This window comes from Salmo salar, chromosome ssa11 (genome assembly GCF_905237065.1).
Source record: "Salmo salar chromosome ssa11, Ssal_v3.1, whole genome shotgun sequence".
Lineage (NCBI taxonomy): Eukaryota > Metazoa > Chordata > Actinopteri > Salmoniformes > Salmonidae > Salmo > Salmo salar.
In genome coordinates, this window is record NC_059452.1 from 87306087 (window position 1) to 87333778 (window position 27692).

Genomic DNA, 27692 nt, shown 5'->3' on the forward strand with positions numbered 1-27692 from the left:
ACCATCAAATTCACACAGTCCAATTAGACCCGCTAACTCAAAAGCCTATCTCATCAGCTAGTCTGAGAGCATTGGGTTTTATCTGAAAGAGAAAGCTGACCACAAGGGCTATGTTACAGTCCTACCTCCAGCTCGCACTGTGTGTTGATCATTCTGATTTAGCATGCAGCACGGGTGGTTGCAGGAAAAAAAGCTCTCCTGTTATCTTGAAAGATCGAGTGTGGTCCTGAGTACTGCACATTTGCTGTTTTCGACGTGCCAGTGAGTGTGGGTGAAAATCACTTTCTTTAGTACCCTAATTAAACAGGAAATGTGAATTATTTAAGACAGCTGTATGGATTAAAGAAAGTTACTAATTTCACTCTGGCTCTTGAAGAGGGGTATCTTTTTATTTTTTTAACCAGTCTGCATCACCAACACAGAAAAGCTTCATGCCAGCTGGATGAGTTTCCCACTATGTAACAATTCAGCACATCACTGTCAGTACTCAGTAACTAAGGTGATTTTACATAATATACCAGATGGATTTTCTCTTTTATCAATAACACACTCACACAGTCCAAAGATATGCGCTGGTATACTACATAAAGCTCAGTATTATAATCTTCTTATTTTTTTGATCATTTAATTATATTTTACAAATGCTGTATTTGTTTTTCAGCTACTTTTAATTGAAAATGAATTAATATCCCCTTTTATAGAGTTTGGCTATCATGGCACTTCAGGTGGAATTGCTCAGATTGACAGTTTTGATTCTCAAAATTGAAAAACACTGTCACTTGAACTATCTGCAGCTTTTTGAGGGATTAAATCATTCACTAGAATAAAATGGAGAAACCTCCAAGTGTTTGGATTAAGCTTTTTTTATTATAGTTTAAATACACTGCTTTATTAATCCTATATTTCAGCAAAATCCCATTGCAAGCGATTTTATCTCCCTAGTTGAGCCCTTGTATGCTACTTTGTTGTAGAGTTCAGGGGCTGAAGATTTACTGCAGCAATAGACATTCTCCTCTCTGGCAGCTTCTATACTCTGGTCTTCACTTGCATGCAGCTCAACCAATCAAACTGTCTTAAACCAATTTCTGCATTTTCTACACACATCCTGTGCATGTCCTAGGAGTGGGTGCTCTCTATGTGTATGCCTTCTGTGTGCACAGATCTGTTAAACCCATCTTTACCAAATAGATACATTTATTGGGTTCTGGATGGTCTTCTGTTCAGATTGAGAAGTGTTAAAATGGAGCAACGCAAGCTGAATGACCAAGCAAACTCACTAGTGGACCTTGCAAAGGTAAGCTGGACTGACAAACGTCACATATTCCAGTTTATTTTGGTTGTGAAGTTTGGTTGTGCATTTGGATTGATCTCTATCTAACCCACTTTTTGATTTGAAGGATTCCATTTGATACATGTGATATCAACGCATCGGGTGAATTAGTAACACCTTTTCATATAAATAAACAAAGTCTACAGGTGTCAAATAAACAGACTTTTCCATATGAATGTTAAGAAGAACCAGTTGTGTACTGTCATTGGAAGAAAATAAGACACATTATATTTCCACTTCTTGAACTGGGTGCAGGATAGCCTGGTCCCAGATCTGTTTGAGCTCTTGCCAACTCCATTGCTGTCATTGGCATGACAATGAGTGTTGACAAGGAGTTGGCATAATAGCACATTAAACAGACTGGCACTCAGGGTAGATGCATGACTGTTGTTGGTGGAAATATACAGTATCTTGGTTTCAAAGATTATAAAAAGATATGCATATTATCAGGGGTGAAAAGGGGGGGGGGAAATCACTATGGGAACCCTCCAATGTAAAATCCTTGAGTTCAGGGCATGCCAAAATGATAGAGAAATTTAAAAATGCACATTTCTGCATGTCAAAACGATCTCCCAGGGGGAACCCATTTCCCCCAGGTTCCCCTCCATTTCCAACCCTGGTTGTTAGTGGAAACCTACAATATCTTGGTTTTAAAGATTATATAAAAGGTATTCATATTATTTTATGAGATCAGGATCCCCACCCTGATTGGTAAGTAAAACTGTAATTTATATGTCATCAGTTTGTCAAATACCTTAAGGTTTGGTTTTCCAGACTGAGATTAAGCCTAGTCCTGGATTAAAATGCATGGTCAAGGAGAATCTTGAAAGGGCTTTTTAGTCCAGGAGTTATCTTAATCTGTGTCTGGAAAACCGCCCCTTGGTGGTAATTAACACATTGCTATGTTTCAGCAAATCTCTCTATGGTGTTGATCTTATGATGCACTAAACAGAAGTTGACAAACCTTAGGGAAAGACCTGGCACAGAGACAGCCTGACGCAGCAAAAAATAGGGAAGGGAAACATGCTGTGAGTGTGATGTGATGATTCAGCCAGAAATATAGAAGGGAGAAAGAGAGTTAGAGGGCTTTGACATTAAAATATCCACCACGGTCAAATCAGTTTCATGCCACCATGAAAGACATTAGCTAGTTAATATTACAGTCACCCAGGGCTGTGAAACAAGTGGCTCACGGTGAGTTAGAAAGGTGGTTGTCATTTGGGAAGATGACTCACACAGCTCGTTCAGCCATCTTTAATCATTGTCATAAGTGGCTTTCGCCACCAGAGGGTAGCATAGCATTAAAAATCACAGTACATGAGCTCCCTGTGGATCGATAGAGCTGTATAATGGAGCTTAAAATAACTTTGGCAGCTGCATAGCCTCTGCAAAGCTATGAGAAATCCCTCACATAGCAGTGGTTTCCCTACAGTTGTAAAAAAAAATGTTTTACCTCTAATTGGGGCGTAACATAAAGCAGGTTATCATTTCAGTCAGAATATATTAATACCGTAGTAGGCCTACAGTTACCGTTTCAAACTCCTTTTTTAGCATTTGTCCTCACCTTGAATAAGCCTACTATTATTGAAAATGAAAGATATTATTTTTCTTTATGATTTTCATTGTAGTTTTCTACACTTTTCTTTTTACTGAGTTTGGAGCCATTATAATTTCAGCTACTTGTGGTATTGGGTTTCAGTAACAGTTTAGTACATCAAAGGAGGATGTTTAGTACATTTAGTTTTAGTACATCAAAGGCCTATGTATACCCACAGGTCATTTCCTGCACCCAGAGTCGGCTTAATCAGAGTCTGAAATCAGCCCACAATGCACAGTCGTGTATGCTTACACAAGCGTTTTTGTCCCTTAACTGAATATACTTATAGTCCCAGTCTACTCTTGACAGAGTTCTGGTCTTATTTTATTAGTGCTGTATTATAAAGATTTAATTAATTTGCAGTTGAATTTTTCATGATTAACTGAGGCAAACTCGAGTCAGTTCATCTATGTGTCTATCCAAAATTCACTTGTTACCTCCAGAAAATCTCGAATTTAGGCAGTTCTTTATCTCATAATGTTGCATTTTGCTATTGCCTCAAGGTTCCATCCTTATTTTCATAAAGTTCCGAGATAAATTTAAAGCCTCTAACCCTGTCAATTCTAAAATCCTTGATCATCTGTGGAAATTGCCTTTTAAAATACGTAGTGAAACCCTATCTGCCCGCCCAAGTTGGAGCGCCAGGGTGGTGAAAAGCTGTCAGTGTTGTTTTGGCCCGAGGTGGATCGCTGTGATTCTAAACAAGCCACCCTGCCCATTATTCCTACCCCAAATGAGGAAAGGACAAGGTAAGTGATGGATGGATGGATCATTGGTCACATGCTGGCAGCGATTGTTCTCATGGTGAACATTAGCTCAGTACACAGCAGCCCCCTCGGAACTGGATATCTCACTGTTTGATAACATGCCATGTGTCGAGAGGAAGAAGATCAACTTCCTGGTGCAGAAGTTAGTAAGTGTATACAGCAGAATTTCTCTGCAAGTTATCAATGAATATTTTATTTGCTTATCTACAGCATCAGGTTTTGTTTGTTGTGATGGAGATCTGTGAAATTTGAATTGCCCGTTTCCAGACACTTTATTATATTTATGTCTACATTGATTCTGCTGTGAGTTAACACTTTTTCAAGATGGTTGAAAAGACAGAGACAGTTGTAGCACTGAGAATAGCTGCAGACTGAGTTCAGGTCTGCCATGGAGGGCAGACTAATAATCTGAAAACAAATCTACATCTCCAGGGAACAGTTTAGTGTTGTAGTGGGAAACAGTAGCATGATTAGATACTTAGAATGATGCAACTGATAATCAAATTATTCACAAGCTGTTCCTTTTAAGAAGTATACATTTCATGCTGGTTCTTTTCAACTAAGGGGCAACTCATAACTTCCATTTCAGTCAAACTTTCACTTAGCCTTTTGACATCCATGACTAAGTGAAAATGTGACTAAATGAGGATTTGCCCCTCAACTGGCTCTGGACAGATTGCCATTGTAAATAAGAATTTGTTCTTATTTATTGACTTGCCTGTGTAAATAAAGGTTATTAAAATATACAAAATAATTGTAGAATTGCCTGCAACTGCTAGCCTAAAGCACCCCATGCTCTGGAAGGGTCTCGCCCTCTTACTATGACCGAGTGTCTCTCCTCCTCCAGACTCAGAACATCATGTATGACCTGATCTCAGACCTGAACGAGAGAGGGGAGGACATGGAGAAGAGGATCGCCCTGCTGGAGACCAAGCTGGAGACTTTGCTGGGGAACCTGCAGGCCCTGCCAGGACTCATCAGCCAGGTCATCAGCCAGCAGCACAGGGACTTCCTGGAGGTGCAGCTCCAGCCGTACAACAAACACAGCCCTGAGCGATCGCAGTCTGTGTCCAGACGGAGGTCATCCTCCACTGCACCACCCACCTCCTCCGAGAGCAGCTAGAGTCCAAGGGGAACACCTACAGAGAAGACTTTTGCCATCATATGGCCAAGTTGCATTTATTGTAAAGCCTTATGGTTTCAATAAGTATTATCCAAATTCTGATGACAGAATCCGAGCTACCGGGACAATGGATTTTAAAGGGATGCTGTTTATTTTTTATTACCTCAAAAGATGTTATCCTTGCTCTGGTGACATGACCATAGAAAATGATGCTTTCCTCAGTAAAAACTATTAGGCCTATCGATGGGGGCTGTGATCAGAAATATACTCCATCTCTATGCAGAGGTAGCCAGTTTTAGGACAGTAAGGTTACTGGCCGGGTGTGAAGATAATGCACTAAAATAGTGCTTCTTCTCACTGACTTTGTGCTTTTGCTGGCTTGATTCAGTTACCATGTTCCTTAAAGCAAGCTGAGAAATCATGGGACCTATCAATCAGCAAGCATTATAGTAATACTTTTTATTGAGGAAAAAGTGATATTTCATGGACATGACTGAAATGAAGACAGAGGGCAGCACAAGAATGCACCCACATACTGTCACTCAGAGGTACCATATAGAGCTTGAAATATATCTTTTAGGTTAGAAACAGCATCAACTATGGAGTTTTTTCTTTTGCACAGTGCCCCTGTAGAATGACTATTTTTGGGGCCACACTGCAAACAATTGAATCCTCTTATCAAAATGAATGCATCTAAATCTGTACTTGCACTTACTTTTTAATCATTGCACTTCAATGCTGACTGACGTATGATATAAATCTGTGTTGCTCATTAAAATAAGAAAAATGTAGATGTTTGGGCATGGACTTATGGTCAATTCTCAATTAATTCATTTGTATTATTAGTGAAGAGGACTCAAGTCAAAGCCCTCATGCTATGTACCGCAAAGGGACCTCAATTTAAAACTGATAGGCTACTGAAATTAATACTTTCAATTATCACAAACAGTTTGCTCTTTCTTCAACACATCTCAACCCTTGTCCTGGAAGCACTTAGTATTTATGCTGTTTTTTGCCTCAACTGAGCAACAATAGTTGGATGCAATGCAAACCAATAATTCAGAAGAACTGTAGCCACTTTTAAAAGTAAATTCATATTTTTATATTTTCATGAGGATAAGCACACCTTACAGCATACGTCTTCAACACAAATAATGACGGAGAGATATGAACAGAATAAATTATGTAAAACATTCATTGGTTGAGGTGAAATCCAGCATATTCAACATATCTTCCATTAAACCTCCAGGACCAAGGTTAAGATACCATGTTGGAAATCCTGGGAATACACATTGTTAGTTCAAAAGGAATGTATAAAAGATGGTATAGCAATTTTCTGTATTAGAGGGCTGGGCCTGGTCACTAAAATGTCAAAACCTAACTGCAAAAAAATGATCTCTGACACACATACTTGTGCGAATATTGTATGTGCTCAAGATTATAGAATTAGATTTCAACAAAGCTTTGTCCCTTTGTTTAAAACAGCAATAGCTTGGCCACTAGCCAGTCATAAAGGGAAATAAAAGTAACATTCCACCAGTTATACACATTTTGGCAATATGCACCCTCCCTCTGCAAGGTTTTCAGAAGTTAGATGAGTGTGCCATATTCATCCGATGGGCATTTATCTAGTCAACTTCCTGTCCAACCAACCAAAAACTCAATCCCATCTACAGTGTTGAATGTACTGTTGCTGGTTTTAGAGCTTTCAAACATTGGCAGTCAATCCAGAAATTTTAGCAACATAGAAACTTTTGAGAGATTATGTACTGTATGCAAACAAAATATGAAACAATAAAAACAAGCATATTTACCAGATTTGTGTGCGTTACTAATACCTCCACTTGACTGGGGTGAGAGAGAGACCTGTTGCCACAAGAAAAAGGCAACCAGTGAAGAACAAACACCATTGTAAATACAACCTATATTTATGTTTATTTATTTTCCCTTTTGTACATTAACTATTTGCACATCATTACAACACTGTATATAAACAGATGACAGTTGAAATGTCTTTATTATTTTGGAACTTTTGTAAGTGTAATGTTTACTGTAAATTTTGTATTGTTTATTTATTTCACTTGCTTTGGCAAATGTAAACATGTTTCCCATGCCAATAAAGCCCCTTGAATTGAAATTGAATTGAGAGAGAGCATGCAGTAGCCTTTTAATGTGATTAGTTATGCAGTGTCAGATACATTAGTTTGATTTGTCAAATCCAAGCCTGAAATGTGTTACATAATTTCTGCAAAGTGTATGTCATTGCTGTTACATGGAATATGTAAAGTCATCAAACTTACATAAACCTGCAAACAACTAAATTCCGGTAGGTAGCGCCAAAGGCGTCGCCGTTTTTTGAGTTCCCGGTTTGCAATCGAGTTTCTTTGGTTTGCCGGCTGCCTCTTCCTCCTAGCGAGTACCGCAGGTTGAAGACATGAGTGTTCGCTTTTGCTAGTTTGCGTGATAAAAGCTCAACGATTTAGCTATAAAACGTTATATGCGATATCATCTAAGGACCAGCTACAAGATGAGTTTACTCGCCAAAATAGCAGAAATTGAGGCCGAGGTAAGTTAGCTAACGGTAGCGAATGCTAGCTGACGTTAGCTGTGATTCACGTTTTAACTTGACTAACGTTAAGGGAGCGAGCAACTATAGTTGGCTAAAGTTAACTTGGCTAATTGAGGATGTAACGTTACAATGGATTTCTCCCCCCCCAATTATTTTTTTAATTATATAACATAATATGATGGCAGACACCCGAGTCTGAGCAGAGCTGGGTGTTATTTAGCTAAGAATTCTCAATTCTACGTTAGTCTATGCTTTTAACGTAGTTCTCTACAGTAGTTAACTTTAGCTGGCTATGTGTTATTATTAGCAGGGTAACTAGTTTTCTGAAGATACCAACCTTACCTTTACGCCACAGATGGAACAATGAGCCAGATGTTTCACCGGATGTATACATCTGAAGCATTTGGTTGGCGTTTCCACTCACCACCAAATATGGTGATGAGAGGAAGTCCAGCAGTGGCCGGCAGTGGGAGAAGATGGATTTTGACCGAAATTCGGCTAATTTTCTCATCGATGAAACATTTGATCGCAATACAGTTTCCTGTTCCCACAACCGTAAACTGTTATGGACAAAGTTTTGTAGACTTTACCCTTTGCCATAGTTTCAATTTTTGTTTTGTTTTGGACTGCAAGGGCAAATTGAGTTATTGCACACATGCACTTCAGAGGAGGCTCCCTATTCGGAAATATGCAAATACATGGGTCATTCCATATCATTTCAGCAAGCCATGACACCCACCATCTCAGATTGTTCTGAAATTGTTTCTGAAGTTAGAAACATAAGATTAGCGTTCGTGAAACGTCATTTTGTTCATTTAATTTGATCTCTGAGAAATTAAGAAAATTGATTTCACCCAAATTGGCCCTTTTAATTTATAGGATTCACATAATATTCTACAAATATAGTACCCAACATCCGATTAAATCCAAACTTATTCCTACCATTGAGTAAGACATGAGGAATCCAATAAAATGGTCAAAGGCCAGCTCCAGAACCCCCACCCGCCAATACCATCCCATCAACCAATATACAGAATCGGTTTTCTATGTCTAACAACTGGTATGCAGCTGCGGCTTGGAGTATTGCTTCTTCGTCCTTTGTAATGTATTTCCTGTGAATCTGATGATCTTTTTTCCCCCCTGTTTAGATAAATTAGCCATTTAAGTCGTTTTGCATTATTTACCATGAATTCATGTTAAAGTACCATGTTTTACCCACTAGATGCCGCTTTTCCTGCTACTGTCGCCACACCCTTTTATCAATTTTTCTTGTCTTTTGTTTATTTAAGGGATCACAACATTTTCTTTGCAACTTTGGGTAGAAAACTATTACCTTTTGCTCCTGATTAAAATAAATGATGTGGTCAAGCCAGTCCTCTGAAGCAATTCAGTTTGTCCTTCTCTTTGCAACCTAATGCGTCAACCTAACTCTCCTTGAAAAGTCCAACAAATAGCAGCTCTCTGAGAGGGCTATCTATATGGTGCAATTCTCATATGAAGACTTTTCCTACAAACCCAAAACTTTGATGGAGAAATGGGATAGTGACTAAAATCTTGTCACAACCCTAATAAAATAATACAATTATAAACCTTTGCATTGCAGTCATGTATTTCAATACAATCATTAGACAACATTTATATGTGTTTGGTGACATTTTTATCATTTTATTGGATTCCTCGTGTCTTACTAATTGTTAGGAAGAATTATGGCCCAAATCAGATGCTGGGTAGTATATTTATTTAAGATTATATGAAACCTATTATGGCAAATTTGAGCGCAATCAATTAGCTTAATATTCAAACAAAATAATGTTTCAGGAATGCTAATCTTATCGGAGACAGTGTGTGTCAATCCTATTTTTTTTATTTTTTTTTTGGAATGACTCGCATGCTAGAACGTGCCAATAGGATCTCGCTAGCTTGCGCTTGGCTCTGCCCACCTCTTTTCTTGTTCTGGAAATGACAGGCAGTGGTCTGTCTTTGGTTAGTTATAAAACATCTTTGGTTACTTGTTTACACTGACCTGTGTCATGTAAAAATCTTCCCAGCCTGAAATTGTTCCCTATCGTTCTGATTGTGACGTTATGTTGTAAAAATGTTCACAGTGTGAAATAATTTCACACACGTCTGTGTGGATGGCTGAGCTCGTGCAGATGTTTCTCTCTGATTTAGCTAGCTAACTAGCATAATTAGCTGTAAACTGGTCAAGATGGCTTGTTCTCAGAGGTGTGCAGTTTTAACTTGTATGTATAGCTAACTAACAAACAAGCACTGTCAATCGAAACCGTAGCTCCCACGTCTTTGCAATCTCCAAAAAATCTCTCCTCACATCAACCCTCAGCACTTTGACGCGAAAGTCTGGGTATTTATATGCTGACCTCACGCTTCACAAGCTTCTGATTTGTCAGAGTCAATACTCCTGGCCACCATTGATTGGCAGATGTGTGAAGCAAATGTGCGTGCCCACAGAACAGTTTTTCGATGTCGAGGGACGATGTGAGAGAAACAAGCTCAGCCATCCACATAAAGAGATGCGCGTGCAATTATCGAATTGGGAAAATTTTCACGCTGGGAGAAATTTTACAGCATGAAATCTTCTCAGCATGAAATAGTTCCCAATCGTTCTGATTGTGACATCATGCTGAGAAGATTTTTACGTGACAACCTGCACTGGGGTCGGAACGCAATCATGGTTACATTGTTTGTGTGGTCAAGATATGTGTTGGAAAATGTACCTCAAAGCAGGGATAGGACATGCCACTGTACTAGAGGTCGACCGATTAATCGGAATGGCCGATTAAGTAGGGCCGATTTCAAGTTTTCATAACAACTCGGTCATCGGTATTTTTGGCCACCGATTTGCCGATAAAAAAAAATAAAATAAATAATAATAATAATAAAAAAAAAAAAATAATAATAGTTTTTTTTTTTATATATATAAAATTGAAAATATATATGTTACAATGGCAAAAATATATAAAAAAATATATTTAAAAAAATATATATATTTTATAAATATTTTTTAACTAGGCAAGTCAGTTAAGAACACATTCTTATTTTCAATGACGGCCTAGGAACGGTGGGTTAACTGCCTTGTTCAGGGGCAGAACGACAGATCTTTACCATGTCAGCTTGGGGATTCAATCTTGCAACCTTACGGTTAACTAGTCCAACGCTCTAACCACCTGCTTTACATTGCACTCCACGAGGAGCCTGCCTGTTATGCGAATGCAGTAAGAAGCCAAGGTAAGTTGCTAGCTAGCATTAAACTTATCTTATAAAAAACAATCAATCAATCAATCATAATCACTAGTTAACTACACATGGTTGATGATATTACTAGTTTATCTAGCCTGTCCTGCGTTGCATATAATTGATGCCTTGCGCATTCGCGAAAAAGGACTGTCATTGCTCCAACTTGTACCTAAACATAAACATCAATGTCTTTCTTAAAATCAATACACAAGTATATATTTTTAAACAGGCATATTTAGTTAATATTGCCTGCTAACATGAATTTCTTTTAACTAGGAAAAATGTGTCACCTCTGCAACAGAGTCAGGGTATATGCAGCAGTTTGGGCCGCCTGGCTCGTTGCGAACTGTGTGAATACTATTTCTTCCTAACAAAGACAGCCAACTTCGCCAAACAGGGGATGATTTAACAAAAGCGCATTTGCGAAAAAAGCACAATCGTTGCACGACTGTACCTAACCATAAACATCAATGCCTTTCTTAAAATCAATACACAGAAGTATATATTTTTAAACCTGCATATTTAGCTACAAGAAATCCAGGTTAGCAGGCAATATTAACCAGGTGAAATTGTCACTTCTCTTCCGTTCATTGCACGCAGAGTCAGGGTATATGCAACCGTTTGGGCCGCCTGGCTCGTTGCGAACTAATTTGCCAGAATTTTACGTAATTATGACATAACATTGAAGGTTGTGCAATGTAACAGGAATATTTAGACTTATGGATGCCACCCGTTAGATAAAATACGGAACGGTTCCGTATTTCACTGAAAGAATAAACGTGATAGTTTCCAGATTCGACCATATTAATGACCTAAGGCTCGTGTTTCTGTGTGTTATTATGTTATAATTAAGTCTATGATTTGATAGAGCAGTCTGACAGTGATGGTAGGCACCAGCAGGCTCGTAAGCATTCATTCAAAACAGCACTTTCGTGCGTTTTGCCAGAAGCCCTTCGCAATGCATTGCGCTGTTTATGACTTCAAGCCTGTCAACTCCCAAGATTAGGCTGGTGTAACCGATATGAAATGGCTAGCTAGTTAGCGGGTGCGCGCTAATAGCGATTCAAACGTCACTCGCTCTGAGACAGAGTAGTTTTTTCCCTTGCTCTACATGGGTAACGCTGCTTCGAGGGTGGCTGTTGTCGATGTGTTCCTGGTTCGAGCCCAGGTAGGGGCGAGGAGAGGGACGGAAGCTATACTGTTACACTGGCAATACTAAAGTACCTATAAGAACATCCAATAGTCAAAGATATATGAAATACAAATCGTATAGAGAGAAATAGTCCTATAATAACTACAACCTAAAACTTCTTACCTGGGAATATTGAAGACTCATGTTAAAAGGAACCACCAGGTTTCATTTGTTCTCATGTTCTGAGCAAGGAACTTAAACGTTAGCTTTCTTACATGGCACATATTGCACTTTTACTTTCTTCTCCAATACTTTGTTTTTGCATTATTTAAACCAAATTGAACATGTTTCATTATTTATTTGAGGCTAAATTGATTTTATTGATGTATTATATTAAGTTAAAATAAGTGTTCATTCAGTATTGTTGTAATTGTCATTATTACAAAAAATATATATAATAAATTGGCCGATTAATCGGTATCGGGGTTTTTTGGTCCTCCAATAATCGGTATCGGCGTTGAAAAATCATAATCCGTCGACCTCTACACTGTACTGCAAATTTCACCTTTCAATCTATTCAAAGTTTATTGGTCACGTACACAGATTTGAAGATGTTGCAGGTGCAGCAAAATGCTTGTGTTTCTAGCTTCAACAGTGCAGTAAAACGCACATAATCCAAGAATGGGCAATGTCAGAGTCCGGAACATAAATAGATATACACTGAGTGTACAAAACATTAGCAACACCCCTTTTGCCCTCAGAACAGCCTCAATTCGTGAGGACATGGACACTACAAGGTGTCAAAAGCATTCCACAGGGATGCGGGCCCATGTTGACCCCAATGTTTCCCACGGTTGTGTCAAGTTGGCTGGATGTCCTTTGGGTGGTGGACCATTCTTGATACACACAGGAAACTGTTAAGCGTAAAAACCCAGCAGCGTTGCAGTTCTTGATACACTCAAACCGGTGTGCCTGGCACCTACTACCATACCCCGTTCAAAGGCACTTAAATATTTTATCTTACCCATTCACCCGCTGAATGGCACACATACACAATCCTTGTCTCAATTGTCTCAATGCTTGAAAATCCTTCTTTAACCTGTCTCCTCCCCTTCATCTGCACTGATTGAAGTGGATTTCACAGGTGACATCAATAAGGGATCATAGCGTTCTCCTGGTCAGTCTGTCATGGAAATAAAGGTGTTTGGAATGTTTTGTATACCGGCCAGTTTATTACGTACACCACCCCATTGTGGGGCGGCAGGTAGCCTAGTGGTTAGAGCATTGGATTAGTAACCGAAAGGTTGCAAGATGGTGTTGGTGGTTGCAACACCAGGGTTGTGGGTTCGTTTCCCACGGGGGACCAGTACGGGGGGAAAAAATGTATGAAATGTATGCATTCACTACTGTAAGTCGCTCTGGATAAGAGCGTCTGCTAAATTACTAAAATGTAAATGTAAGATCGAATCCCCGAGCAAGGTAAAAAAGGTACAAGGTAAAAATCTGTCGTTCTGCCCCTGAACAAGGCAGTTAACCAACCCACTGTTCCTAGGCCGTCATTGAAAATAAGAATTTGTCCTTAACTGACTTGCCTAGTTAAATAAAGGTAAAAAAAAAATATATAAAAAAAATCACGAAAATGGATCACACCTAGAGACAGTGAGTCACGTGGCTTGTTATGTGAAGCAGGCAGACTGGCATCGAGGCATTCAGTTTACTGTTCGATTGAACGTTAGAATGAGCAAAACGAGTGACCTAAGCGACTTTGAGTGTGGTATGATCGTCAGTGCCAGGCTCGCCAGATCCAGTATCTCAGAAACGGATGAGAGAGGTCGAAGGAGAATGGCAAAAATCATGCAAGCTAACAGGCGGGCCTCAAACAGACAAATAACAGCTAAGTACGACAGTGGTGTACAGAACAGCATCTCGGAAAGCACAACTCGTTGATCCTTGTCACGGATGGGCTATTGCAGCAGATGACCACTCCGGGTTCCACTCCTATCAGCTAAAAACAAGAAGAGGCTCCAGTGGGCATGTGATCACCAACACTGGACAATTGAGGAGTGGAAAATCATTGCCTGGAACATGACAGTAAGTTTTGTTTACTTGAGTGGCCTCCACAGTCCCCAGACCTCAACCCAATAGAACATCTTTGAGATGAGATGGAACCGGCTGATCGCAGCATGAATGTACCGCCGTCCAATCTGCAGCAACTGCATGATGCCATTGCGTCAGCATGGACCAACATCCCTGTGGAACGTTTCCGACACCTTGTGGAATACCCCAGATAATTCAGGCTGTTCTGGAGGCAAGGGGATCCGACCCCATGCTAGATGGGTGTACCTAATAAACTGGCAGGTGAGTGTATGTATATATAAAAAATGGTGTATGGACAGTTTATGAATAGAAAAGGAATGTTTTGGGCTCCCGAGTGGCGCAGCGGTCTAAGGCACTGCGTCCCAGTGCTAGAGGCGTCACTACAGACCCTGGTTCAACTCCAGGCTGTATCACAACCGGCCGTGATTGGGATTCCCATAGGGCGGCGTCCGGGTTAGGGTTTGGCCGGGGTAGTCCGTCATTGTAAATAAGAATTTGTTCTTAACTGACTTGCCTAGTTAAATAAAGGTTAAATAAAAAATCTAATGTACAGCAGTAGTTATATAGGATGAGCCATGACTAGAATACAGTATATACATATAAAGTGTGTAAAACAGTATGTAAACATTATTAAAGTCACCAGTGTTCAATGACTATGTACATAGGGGAGCAGTCTCTAAGGTACAGGGTAGAGTACTTAGTGGTATCTGGCTAGTACCAGTGATTAAGGTTCAGGGCAGGGTACTGGGCGGATGCCAGCTAATGGTGACTGTTTAACAGTCTGATGGCCTGGAGATAGAAGCTGTTTATCAGTCTCTCTGTCCCATTTTTGATGCACCTGCACTGTCTCTGCCTTCTAGATGGTAGCGGGGTGAACAGGCCGTGGCTCGGGTGGCTGAGGTCCTTGATGATCTTCTTGGCCTTCCTGTGACACCGGGTTGTGTAGATGTTCTGGGGGGCAGGCAGTGTGCCCCCAGTGATGCGATGGACTGATTGCACCACTCTTTGGAGAGCCCTGTGGTTGCAGGTTGTGCAGTTGCCATACCAGGCGGGGATACAGCCCAACAGAATGCTCTCAATGATGCATCTGTAGAAGTTCATGCGGGTCTTAGGGGCAAGACAAATGTATTCAGCCTCCTGAGGTTGAAGAGGTGCTGTTGTGCCTTCTTCAGCGCGCTGTTGGTGTGGAGGGACAATTTCAGGTCCTCAGTGATGTACATGCCGAGGAACTTGAAGCTTTTGACCCTCTCCACTGCAGCCCCGTCGATGTGGATATAGGCGTGCTCTCTCTTCTGTCTCATCTAGTCCACGATTAGCTCCTTCGTTTTGTTGACATTGAGGGAGAGGTTATTTTCCTGGCACCACTACGCCAGGGCTCTCACCTCCTCCCTGTAGGCGGCCTCGTCGTTGTTGGTAATCAGGTTTACTACTGGTGTGTCATCAGCAAACTTGATGATTGAGTTGGAGACATGCATGGCCACGCAGTCATGGGTGAACAGGGAGTACAGGAGGGGGCTGAGCACGCACCCATGTTGAGGATCAGCATGTTGGAGGTGTTGTTCCCTACCTTCACCACCTGGGGGCGGCCCATCAGGAAGTCAAGGACCAAGTTGCACAGGGCGTGGTTCAGACCAAGGGCCCCGAGCTTAAATGTGAGCTTGGAGGGCACTACGGTGATGAAGAACGAGCTGTAGTCGATGAACAGCGTTCTTGCATTGGTGTTTTCTCTTGCCCAGGTGGAATAGGGCAGTGTGCAGTGCAATGGCGATTACGTCATCCATGGATCTGTTGGGGCGGTATGTGAATTGTAGTGGCTCTAGGGTGTCTGGTAAGGTGGAGGTGATATGATCCTTAGCTAGCCTCTCGAAGCACTTCATGATGACAGAAGTGAGAGCTTTGCGGTGGTAGTAATTTAGTTCAGTTACCTTTGCTTTCTTGGGTACAGGAACAACGGTGGACATCTTGAAGCAAGTGGGGACAACAGACTGGGATATACAGAGATTGAATATGTCTGTAAACACTCCAGCCAGCTGGTCTGCACCTGCTCTGAGGCTGTGGTTTGGGATGCCGTCTGGGCCGGCAACCTTGCGAGGGTTAAAACACTTAAATGACTTACTCACGTCGGCCACGGAGAACGAGAGCACACAGACTTCGTGAGCAGCGGTGGCCCGTGTCTGCGGCTCAATGTTGTTTTCCTCGAAGTAGGCGAAGAAGGTGTATAGCTTGTCCAGAAGCGAGGCATCAGTTTCCGCGAGGTGGCTGGCTTTCCCTTTATAATCCGTGATTGTCTAGAGTCCCTGCCGCATACGTCTAGAGTCCCTGCCGCATACGTCTGGAGTCCCTGCCGCATACGTCTGGAGTCCCTGCCGCATACGTCTGGAGTCCCTGCCGCATACGTCTGGAGTCCCTGCCGCATACGTCTGGAGTCCCTGCCGCATACGTCTGGAGTCCCTGCCGCATACGTCTGGAGTCCCTGCCGCATACGTCTGGAGTCCCTGCCGCATACTTCTGGAGTCCCTGCCGCATACGTCTGGAGTCCCTGCCGCATACGTCTGGAGTCCCTGCCACATACGTCTCGTGTCTGAGCTAGGGATGGGCATCAGTACTCAAGTACTTGAACGGATGTCAAAGCTTGACAGGGCATAAAATTAACACCCGCCAAATGCGGTAGATTTAGGTACCGGCAGGTAAGAATGTCTATTTCACCAGCCACGTTCGCAGGTGATCAATTTCAGGTGATCAATCAGGACTCAACAATGCAAGCAGTACATTCACATCTGCAAATAAAAATAGTCAAAAGTCAAGTATGAGCACATGCGTGAGTTATAGCAGACATGCTGCAGTAGCTGTTTTCAAAGTATTTCTGCTGTTTTATTTCATAACTTCTAATCGCACAGAGAAATATGAATCCTATATCCCACCTCGTGCACCAACACTGCCTGTCAGGGGACTGTGCACACTGTGAGTGAAGCGCTGATAGATTCATTTTTGTAGTTGCTGCGAACAGACATAAAAGTTGGTCTAATTTACTTGAACCTCTACAAAGTGAGACTTTATCCTTTTGTTTCTTGATTATTTACATTGTTTTGTTCATAAGCTCGGTCATTTTTCAATGTTAGTTTGAATCTGCTGCTTCAACTGATAGCAAAGAGACACTGTAGACACTGTCTACTACTAGTCACATCCCAAATCTCACACACACAGACACGAGTGGCATGACTAGAGTGGCCCCTTTACCACAGTAACCTCCCACCCTTAAAGGGGCAGCTGAACATTTTGTCTCATCTGATATTTTGGTTAAAAGACTCAGGTCACAAAAAATTTATAAAATTGAGCAATATACCACATTACTTCTTACTAATACATTTCTTGTTTTAGAAACATTACAAAGCATGGTCATCTTTCTTATTTTTTTGCTGTAATTATGGCAAATATAAATTATATATTTTTTTATCGACAGTGGCTGGTGGACCAAAATGTACATTTTAGGTGCTGAATCTCAACCTTTAACCCAATTAGTCCTATTGTAACTCTGGCACGTTTTGTTTTAAACCTTTAACCCGTTTTAAACAGTGTGTGTTTGAGCTACAGACTTCTGGGTTGTACCATTGGATTTGTCTATTTCTTCTGCCTCTATAAATACCATTAGTCTGTGTGATTAACAGTGGCTGATCTAGAGCAGTGTTTGTGAGACAAGGGCGGGTCCCGAAGGGGCATGGGGTCTAGTCTTTTTACAAACGTTTCTGTAGAGTCCGAATTGTTTGAGCTATAAAATATTAAATGCTGAGACTCTCACGAGCACACACATGTTTTGCTCTATGATGCTCACAAGCAACACAAGAGTCATTAGAAGGTAAGAGGTTCTTCTACATTGAAGATCATAGGAAATCCCAGGAAATAGTGTCTATAATACTGTAATAAGCTCACATAGTTGTTGTCATAAACTCCAAATTCCACACAGTTGTCACTTACTAGTTGGATATTTATTTCCCAGTGATCAAACAATTTCTGTACCTACTGTATTCATATAAATTACACTGAACAAAAATATCAACGCAACATGCAACAATTTCAAAGATTTTACTGGGTTACCGTTCATAGTGTATAAGGAAATCATTCAATTAAAATACATTCATTAGGCCCTAATCTATGGATTTCACATGACTGGGAATACAGATATGCATCTGTTGGTCCAACAAACAAAAAAAGGTAGGGGCGTGGATCTGAAAACCAGTCCGTATCTGGTGTGACCACCATTTGTGTAAGGTTCTGTATTTATTTTCTTAGTCAACCTTGTGTTCTGTTTCGTTGTGTTCTTGAACGTAGCCCTGTCTTTCATTTTTGTTCATTGATTTCACTTGTGTTAGTTACTCACCTGGTCTCATCAGCTCCTTATTTAGTTCAGTTCATTCTGTTGGTGCCTTTGTGAGGTATTGTTCATTTGGACTCTACTAAAGCCTTTTTCCTAGCTCGTTAGTGAGAACCAGTTATAGCCTTCATTCCTAGGTTTGATTCACCTGCCTGTTTGTCTACCTGTGTATGACCATTGCCTGCCTGTGACCACGATTCCAACCTTCTGCGAAGGCAAAATAAACACCTGCCGCACTCTGCGCGTCAATCTACACCTTTTTCTCCCTGAGTATTCATTACAATTTGCCTCATGCAGCGTGACACATCTCCTTCACATAGAGCTGATCAGGCTGTTGATTGTGGCCTGTGGAATGTTGTCCCACTCAACTTCAACGGCTGTGCGAAGTTTCTGGATATTGGCGGGAACTGGAAGACGCTGTCGATCCAGAGCATCCCAAACATGCTCAATGCGTGACATGTCTGGTGAGTATGCGGGCCATGGAAGAACTGGGACATTTTTAGCTTCCAGAAATTGTGTACAGATCCTCGCAATATGGGGCCGTGCATTATCATGCTGAAACATGAGGTGATGGAGGTGGATGAATGGCACGACAATAGACCTCAGGATCTCATCACGCAATCTCTGTGAATTCAAATTGCCATCAATAAAATGCAATTGTGTTTGTTGTCCGTAAACAATGCTTGCCCATATCATAACCCCACCACCACCATGGGGCACTCTGTTCACAACGTTGACATTAGCAAACTGCTCGTCCACACACGACGCCATCTCCCCGGTACAGTTGAAACTGGGATTCATCCGTGAAGAGCACACTTCTCCAGCATGCCAGTGGCCATAGGAGGTGAGCATTTGCCCACTGAAGTTGGTTACGATGCTGAACTGCAGTCAGGTCAAGAACCTGGTGAGGACGACGAGCACACAGATGAGCTTCCCTGAGATGGTTTCTAACAGCTTGTGCAGAAATTCTTTGGTTGTGCAAACCCATAGTTTCATAAGCTGTCCAGGTGGCTGGTCTCAGACAATCCAGCAGGTGAAACAGACGTCCTGGGCTGGCGTAGTTCCACGTGGTCTGCGGTTGTGAGTCCAGTTGGACGTACTAACGAATTCTCTAAAATTACGTTGGAGGTGGCTTATAGTAAAGAAATTAACATTAAATTCTCTGGCAATAGCTCTGGTAGTTTCTGCTATGGAACATTTCTGGGATCTTTTATTTCAGCTCATGAAACATGGGACAAACACTTTAAATGTTGCCATTATATTTCTGTTCAGTATAATTTGGCAATAAAACTCATGAATGCAATTATTTATGTCAGATAAACAAAGAAAATGGTTAAACACTTCATTGTGAAGCTAAATATAAGGGCTGGAGAATGCATCTAAGTTAAAGTCAGATAAATGAAAAGCCGATATTTTTATGGGGTCTCGGGACTGATGGGGTTAACCAGAGATCACATTTTTTCAAATACTGTAAAACTATTTGGTGGAATGTGGATTGTGGGTGCCCGAACGGTCAAGTGAAATGTTGTCATGGAAAACAATAACATTTCGTCTTCAAGACGACATATATTATTTGTACCTGTGCATTTGCGGGGCACAACAAAAAATAAACCAAGCCAAACATCTCAGTTCTTCTCCCTAAATTCCCTTTCCCTTATAATTGGTTAGCCTTTAACAACCCCTAAACATAGCCAGGTTCCACACGGAAAATATGCAATAACATTTGTTTTATAAAGACAGAGCGTATTTCCATCAGAATCATTAAGCCTAGGCCTACTCACCAAACAGATGTAGTGGCCGTAACTCATCACCTTGCAAGTGTTCAATATGGAATTATTCATCCATTTAGAAAACTCAAAAGAACAGGCAGAATAAACTACATTGAACGTCTGTATGGCGAAAAGATGATAGATTTTGTTTTGTAATCCTGAAAAAAATTGTCTTTGTCAAATTGAGCCCCGTTTCAAATGATCACTCTTTTAAAATAACTTCCTTTCGCCAGATGCGCATCACTACGCAGTGGCAACCTTTTTCATTTGGAAAAATATTCTGTTATATTTTATTCTGTTATATTACATATTTGTTTACTATAAAATAGGTGTCTCGACTGTAAGGGCTCTGGAAATAAGAGCGTCTTGTCTGCTAAATTAAATAAGCAAGGCTATGCCATTACCCAAGCAAATCAGATCGAAGTGTTTGTTGTTGCAGATGTTATTGCGGTTGTAGCGAAAGGCTTGTGTTCCTTGCGCCAACAGTGCAGTAATATCTAACAATACACAGCAATACAAATGAATCTAAAAAGTAAAAGAATGGAATTAAGAAAAATAAATATTAGGACGAAAGCGCCACTGCTAAGGTTACTGCCTTTTTTATGATTGTGTTCCACGATTATAAAATAACCAGTTGATATTATGGTTTCAATAAATGAATCTTAAATGGCACTTGCTTTTATATTGACTGAATATATATATATATATATATATATATATATATATATATATAAATATAGTACCAGTCAAAAGTTTTGACACACCTACTCATTCAAGGGTTTTTCTTTATTTTTACTATTTTATACATTGTAGAATAATAGTGAAGACATCAAAACATATGGAATCATGTAGCAACCAAAAAAGTGTGAAACAAATCAAAATATATTTGAGATTGTTCAAAGTTTGCCTTTGCCTTGATGACAGCTTTGCACACTCTTGGCATTCTCTCAACCAGCTTCATGAGGCAGTCACCTGGAATACATTTCAATTAATTTGTGGTATTTCTTTCCTTCTTAAATCATTTGAGCCAATCAGTTGTGTTGTGACAAGGTAGGGTTGGTATACAGAAGATAGCATTCTCTCAACCAGCTTCACCTGGAATGCTTTTCCAACGGTCTTGAAGGAGTTCCCACATATGCTGAGCACTTGTTGGCTGCTTTTCCTTCACTTTGCAGTCCAACTCATCCCAAATCATCTCAATTGGGTTGAGGTCAGGTGATTGTGGAGGCCAGGTCATCTGATGCAGCATTCCATCACCCTCTTTCTTGGTCAAATGGCCCTTACACAAACTGGAGGTGTGTTGGGTCATTGTCCTGTTGAAAAACAAATTATAGTCCCACTAAGCGCAAACCAGATGGGATGGCGATACGCTACAGAATGCTGTGGTAGCCATGCTGGTTATGTGTGCCTTGAATTCTAAATAAATCCCCAACAGTGTCACGAGCAAAGCACCCCCACTCCATCACACCTCCTCCTCCATGCTTCACTTTGGGAACTACACATGCTGAGTTCATCCGTTCACCTACTCTGCGTCTCACAAAGACATGGCGGTTGGAACCTAAAATCTCAAATTTGGACTCATCAGGCCAAAGGACAGATTTTTTTCTTGGCCAAAGCAAGTCTCTTCTTCTTATTGGTGTCCTTTAATAGTGGTTTCTTTGCAGCAATTCGACCATGAAGGCCTTATTCACACAGTCTCCTCTGAACGGTTGATGTTCAGATGTGACTATTACTTGAACTCTGTGAAGCATTTATTTGGGCTGCAATCTGAGGTGCAGTTAACTCTAATGAACTTATCCTCTGCAGCAGAGGTAACTCTTGATCTTTCCTGTGGCGATCCTCATGGGAGCCAGTTTCATCATAGCGCTTGATGGTTTTTGAGACTGCACTTGAAGAAACTTGAAAAGTTTTTGATATTTTCCGGATTGACTGACCTTCATGTCTTAAAGTAATGATGGACTGTTGTTTCTCTTTGCTTATTTGAGCTGTTCTTGCCATAATATGGACTTGGTCTTTAACCAAATAGGGCTATCTTCTGTATACCACCCCTACCTTGTCACAACACAACTGATTGGCTCAAACGATTTAAGAAGGAAAGAAATACCACAAATTAACTTTTAACAAGGCACACCTGTTAATTGAAATGCATTCCAGGTGACTACCTCATGAAGCTGGTTGAGAGAATGCCAAGAGTGTGCCTAGCTGTCATCAAGGCAAAGGGTGGCTATTTGAAGAATCTCAAATATGAAATATATTTTGATTTGTTTAACACTTTTTTGATTACTACATGATTCCACGTGTTATTTCATAGTTTTGATGTCTTCACTATTATTCTACAATTTAGAAAATTGTAAAAATAAAGAAAAACCCTGGAATGAGTAGGTGTGTATAAACTTCTGACTGGCACTGTATATGTGTATGTATGTAATATATACATACAGTTGAAGTCGGAAGTTTACATACACTTAGTTTGGAGTCATTAAAACTCATTTTTCAACCACTCCACGACTTTCTTGTTAACAAACTATGGTTTTGGCAAGTCAGTTAGGACATCTACTTTGTGCATGACACAGGTAATTATTCCAACAGTTGTTTACAGACAGATTATTTAACTTATAATTCACTGTATCACAATTCCAGTGGGTCAGAAGTTTACATACACTAAGTTGACTGTGCCTTTTAAACAGCTTGGAAAATTCCAGAAAATAATGTCATGGCTTTAGAGACTTCTGATAGGCTAATTGACATCATTTGAGTCAATTGGAGGTGTACCTGTGGATGTACTTCAAGGCCTACTGTCAAACTTAGTGCCTCTTTGCTTGACATCATGGGAAAATCAAAAGAAATCTGCCAAGACCTCAGAAAAACAATTGTCGACCTCCACAAGTCTGGTTCATCCTTGGGAGCAATTTCCATACGCCTGAAGGTACCACGTTCATCTGTAACAAACAATAGTCCGCAAGTATAAACACCGTGGGACCACGCAGCCGTCATACCGCTCAGGAAGGAGACGCTTTCTGTCTCCTAGAGATGAACGTACTTTGGTGCGAAAAGTGCAAATCAATCCCAGAACAACAGCAAGGACCTTGTGAAGATGATGGAGGAAACGGGTACAAAAGTATCTATATCCACAGTAAAACAAGTCCTATATCGACATAACCTGAAAGGCCGCTCAGCAAGGAAGAAGCCACTTCTCCAAAACCGCCATGAAAAAGCCAGACAACGGTTTGAAACTGCACATGGGGACAAAGATCGTACTTTTTGGAGAAATGTCCTCTGGTCTGATGAAACAAAAATAGAACTGTTTGGCCATAATGACCATCGTTATGTTTGGAGGAAAAAGGGGGAGGCTTGCAAGCCGAAGAACACAATCCCAACCGTGAAGCACAGGGGTGGCAGCATCATGTTGTGGGGATGCTTTGCTGCCTGAGGGACTGGTGCACTTCACAAAATTGATGGCATCATGAGGATGGAAAATTATGTGTATATATATTAAAGCAACATCTCAAGACATCAGTCAGGAAGTTAAAGCTTGGTCGCAAATGGGTCTTCCAAATGGACAATGACCCCAAGCATACTTCCAAACTTGTGGCAAAATGGCTTAAGACCAACAAAGTCAAGGTATTGGAGTGGCCATCACAAAGCCCTGACCTCAATCATATAGAACATTTGTGGGCAGAACTGAAAAAGCGTGTGCGAGCAAGGAGGCCTACAAACCTGACTCAGTTACACCAGCTCTGTCAGGAGGAATGGGCCAAAATTCACCCAACTTATTGTGGGAAGCTTGTGGAAGGCTACCCGAAATGTTTGACCCAAGTTAAACAATTTAAAGGCAATGCTACCAAATACTAATTGAGTGTATGTAAACTTCTGACCTTCTGGGAATGTGATGAAATAAATAAAAGCTGAAATAAATCATTGTCTGTACTATTATTCTGACATTTCACATTCTTAAAATAAAGTGGTGATCCTAACTGTCCTAAGACAGGGAATTCTTACTAGGATTAAATGTCAGGAATTGTGAAAAACTGAGTTTAAATGTATTTGGCTAAGGTGTATGTAAACTTCCGACTTCAACTGTATATATACTACCGTTGAAGCATCCCGGAGTCGCCTCTTCCCTTTTGACATTGAGACTGGTGTTTTGCGGGTACCTTTTAATGAAGCTGCCAGTTGAGGACTTGTATGGCGTCTGTTTCTCAAACTAGACACTCTAATGTACTTGTCCTCTTGCTCAGTTGTGCACCGGGACCTCCCACTCCTCTTTCTATTCTGGTTAAAGCCAGTTTGTGCTGTTCTGTGAAGGGAGTAGTACACAGCGTGGTACGAGATCTTCAGTTTCTTGGCAATTTCTCGCATGGAATAGCCTTCATTTCTGAAAACAAGAATAGACTGACAAGTTTCAGAAGAAAGTTATTTGTTTCTGGCCATTTTTAGCCTGTAATCGAACCCACAAACGCTGATGCTCCAGATACTCAACTAGTCTAAAGATGGCCAGTTTTATTGCTTATTTAATCAGCAGAACAGTTTTCAGCTGTGCTAACATAATTGCAAAATAGTTTTCTAATGATCAATTAGACTTTTAAAATTATGAACTTGGATTAACTAACACAACGTGCCATTGGAACACAGGAGTGATGGTTGCTGAGAATGGGCCTATGTAGATATTCCATAAAAAAAATCTGCCGTTTCCAGCTACAATAGTCATTTACAACATTAACAATGTCTACACTGTATTTCTGATCCATTTGATGTTATTTTAATGGGCAAAAAATGTATTTACTTTTCTTTCAAAAACAAGGAAATTTCAAAGTGACCCCAAACTTTTGAATATATATATATAAATATATATATGGTATTATTTAAATTTGAGCAGTATTTCAATCTTCTCAATTGAGCATTGTGGATAAAGGTCAAATTTGCACTACAGTGGCATTTCCCATCCCTGCATTGAGGTACGTTTTTTCGACCCATGTATCGCGCCGGCTCCACGGTGTCTTAATGCAACCATGATTACATTCCGACCTTAGTGCAGCTCAGTATAAACAAGTCTAATGGTAGTGTTGGTGTCATGATTACAATATGTTTTCTTTATTAGTGATCAGTCGAAATCCAGCCATCACACAACTTGCCTCTGAGCAAGTAGGCCTAGCTAATATTCTAGTTCCGATTGTTGTATTGTGTAGAATATGAATGGATTAAAGCATCCTCTCTGTGTTGGGTAGATGGCTCGGACTCAGAAGAACAAGGCCACATCTAACCACTTGGGGCTGCTCAAAGCTCGCCTGGCCAAGATGAGGAGAGAACTTATAACACCAAAGGGAGGCAGTGGAGGAGGCACAGGGGAAGGTGAGTCCTGACTCCTGATCATCGTTCACTTTTAGAATGTGTCCCTTTGCTACACAACAGTGCAGTGGAGATGTAGAAAGTTGAGATTTACAAGCTCATGTCACATTGTAATGAATACTAATGTGTCACTCTGTTGTATAGGCTTTGATGTGGCAAAAACAGGTGATGCCCGTATCGGGTTTGTAGGCTTCCCCTCAGTGGGCAAGTCTACTTTACTAAGTAACCTGGCAGGGGTGTACTCAGAGGTGGCGGCCTATGAGTTCACCACCCTCACCACAGTACCAGGAGTGATCCGCTACAAGGGTGCCAAAATACAGGTACTTTACATGCATCTTATACCTTTCACATGGCACCTTAAGGCCAACAGAGGCCAATCTGTAACAATAGTTTTTATTTTTCTATTTAAGATGTTTTAGTATTAGGATGCGTATTCTACTTTTGTGTCTCCAAGCTCCTGGATCTTCCAGGTATCATCGAGGGGGCCAAAGATGGCAAGGGCAGAGGACGACAGGTCATCGCAGGTGATAACCATCAGTGAAGCATCAGAACCATACACAAACTACATGTGATAGTTTTGAGCACACACGTGCCACACTCACATACCTTGAAGGTAGTTTGTAACTGTGGTCTTTCTCTTCCCAGTGGCTCGAACCTGCAACCTGATCCTCATAGTGTTGGATGTTCTGAAGCCTCTGGGCCACAAGAAGCTGATTGAACACGAGCTGGAGGGCTTCGGAATCCGCCTCAACAAGCAGCCGCCCAACATCGGCTTCAAGAAGAAGGACAAAGGAGGCATCAACTTCACCGTCACAGTACGTGTGTTTAACACAAAGGTTTCACGTCCAGCTCTATCTGTCCCCATTTCTCTCTGTGTTTCTGTCTCTCTCTCTCTTTAGAGCTGTCTGTCTATCTATGGAGGTTGATTGATAATTTTTCTCTCCCTTTCGATTTCTATGGGCTTACTCTGGTGTTCTTCCTGTCTCTCTCCTTCTCTCCAGTGTCCACAGAGTGAGCTGGACGGTGACGCAGTGAAGAGCATCCTGGCCGAGTACAAGATCCACAACGCTGACATCACCCTGCGCAGCGACTCCACTGCCGATGACCTCATCGACGTGGTGGAGGGAAACCGGTAAGCAGCTGAGCACTTCTACAAACTCAGGGATGTAATCTTCCTGATTAAGCAGGAATTCCTGTATTTCTGACATAATCCTCCATTCATCTAGAATTGGGCCTGACCTATACCCCTTAGCCAAAAATACTTCTATACCCCATTCCAAAGTATGGTCAACGTTCCCCCACAGACCTGCTGACATACATATTCTGTTTAATCCCACCAGAGTGTACATCCCCTGCATTTATGTGCTCAACAAAATCGACCAGATCTCCATTGAAGAGCTGGACATCATCTACAAGGTACCCCACTGCGTGCCCATCTCTGCCCATTCCCGCTGGAACTTTGATGACCTACTGGAGAAGATGTGGGACTACCTGCACCTAGTGCGCATGTAAGGAGACGCTCTCTCAACCTAACAGCCCCTAGAAGAGACATATAGAGTTATTGGAATCCATATTACACTGCTTGGATAAATGTGGGGTTTGTGTCTAAATTAATAAATTATTTGAATGTGTTGTCCCCTAGATACACCAAACCCAAAGGCCAGCTTCCTGACTACACATCTCCAGTCGTTCTACCTACTGAACATACTGCAGTGGAGGACTTCTGTTTGAAGATTCATAAAAGCCTCCTCAAAGAATTAAAATAGTGAGTACTATACTATTGACTAATGGCTTTTGTGCTTCTTGTTGATGTTTTGGAAAAGACTGAGGTATACCCACCCCAGTATTTAACCGATTAAAGCAACAATCTGTAAGAAATAATGCACTTTAAAAAGAAAGAATTCACCAAATGCACTTAGCTGCCACTAGGTGTCCAATGTTAACAGTTGGATTACCCTACAAAGGAGAGCACAGCACACATGACACAATGTTGCACCTGCCTGGCATTTTTCTAACACTCAGTTCCTGTCCTTTCAGTGCTCTGGTGTGGGGTGCTTCAGTGAAACACAACCCCCAGAAGGTGGGAAAAGACCATGTCATGGAAGATGAGGATGTAATCCAGCTGGTGAAAAAGTAAAAGTCTCATGACTCTCTGCATCAGAGGGAATAGTCTGCTGCTCATGAAAACCCCCCTCAAGCATATCCACGAGAACATCTGTCTTCGTTGTTCTCAATTTTATGTTGGAATTTATCAAACTGAAAATAAAAATGATATGAATGTTACATTTACCTCCCTCATTTACGCCCGTATGTGATTCATAACATCCATCGAAGAGGT

The 27692-nt window shown here is 41.0% G+C and overlaps 2 protein-coding genes and 1 long non-coding RNA gene across 5 annotated transcripts in view; 2 read left to right on the forward strand and 1 right to left on the reverse strand.

Moving 5' to 3' along the window:
• LOC106563202 (small conductance calcium-activated potassium channel protein 2) overlaps nt 1-6630 on the forward strand; it is a 37287-nt gene extending 30657 nt beyond the window's left edge. Inside the window, exons 8-9 of one of the 2 annotated variants that reach the window (XM_014128545.2) lie at nt 1225-1294; nt 4542-6630. In XM_014128545.2, the coding sequence (XP_013984020.1) occupies nt 1225-1294; nt 4542-4817 (346 nt within the window). In that variant the 3' untranslated portion in view covers nt 4818-6630. The remainder of the gene's footprint in view (nt 1-1224; nt 1295-4541) is intronic. The other variant, XM_014128547.2, reaches the window with a different exon arrangement.
• On the reverse strand, nt 369-8090 carry LOC106563203 (uncharacterized). 2 transcript variants are annotated; one of them, XR_001319195.2, is made up of 3 exons: nt 7729-8090; nt 6632-6683; nt 369-4833 (listed from the first exon to the last, which is right to left on the reverse strand). It is a non-coding gene; the product is annotated as an uncharacterized lncRNA (long non-coding RNA). The 2 variants fall into 2 exon arrangements; XR_001319194.2 differs by having other exon boundaries at nt 369-4845.
• LOC100196120 (developmentally regulated GTP binding protein 1) lies at nt 7251-27635 on the forward strand. Its single transcript, NM_001141149.2, has 9 exons — nt 7251-7383; nt 25234-25357; nt 25499-25674; nt 25809-25878; nt 26000-26169; nt 26356-26486; nt 26695-26862; nt 26997-27119; nt 27392-27635. The coding sequence occupies exons 1-9, from the start codon at nt 7315-7317 to the stop codon at nt 27489-27491; spliced, it is 1131 nt and encodes a 376-aa protein (NP_001134621.1). The 5' UTR covers nt 7251-7314; the 3' UTR covers nt 27492-27635.
• The last annotated feature ends 57 nt before the right edge of the window (nt 27636-27692 follow it).

Excerpts from the sequence above, each read along its gene's own strand:
- LOC100196120 (NM_001141149.2), top strand. The coding sequence starts at position 7,315 with ATGCGATATCATCTAAGGACCAGCTACAAGATGAGTTTACTCGCCAAA. Across the intron at positions 7,384-25,233 it reads TAGCAGAAATTGAGGCCGAG|ATGGCTCGGACTCAGAAGAA; the intron begins GTAAGTTAGCTA and ends TGTGTTGGGTAG. Across the intron at positions 26,170-26,355 it reads GCATCAACTTCACCGTCACA|TGTCCACAGAGTGAGCTGGA; the intron begins GTACGTGTGTTT and ends CCTTCTCTCCAG.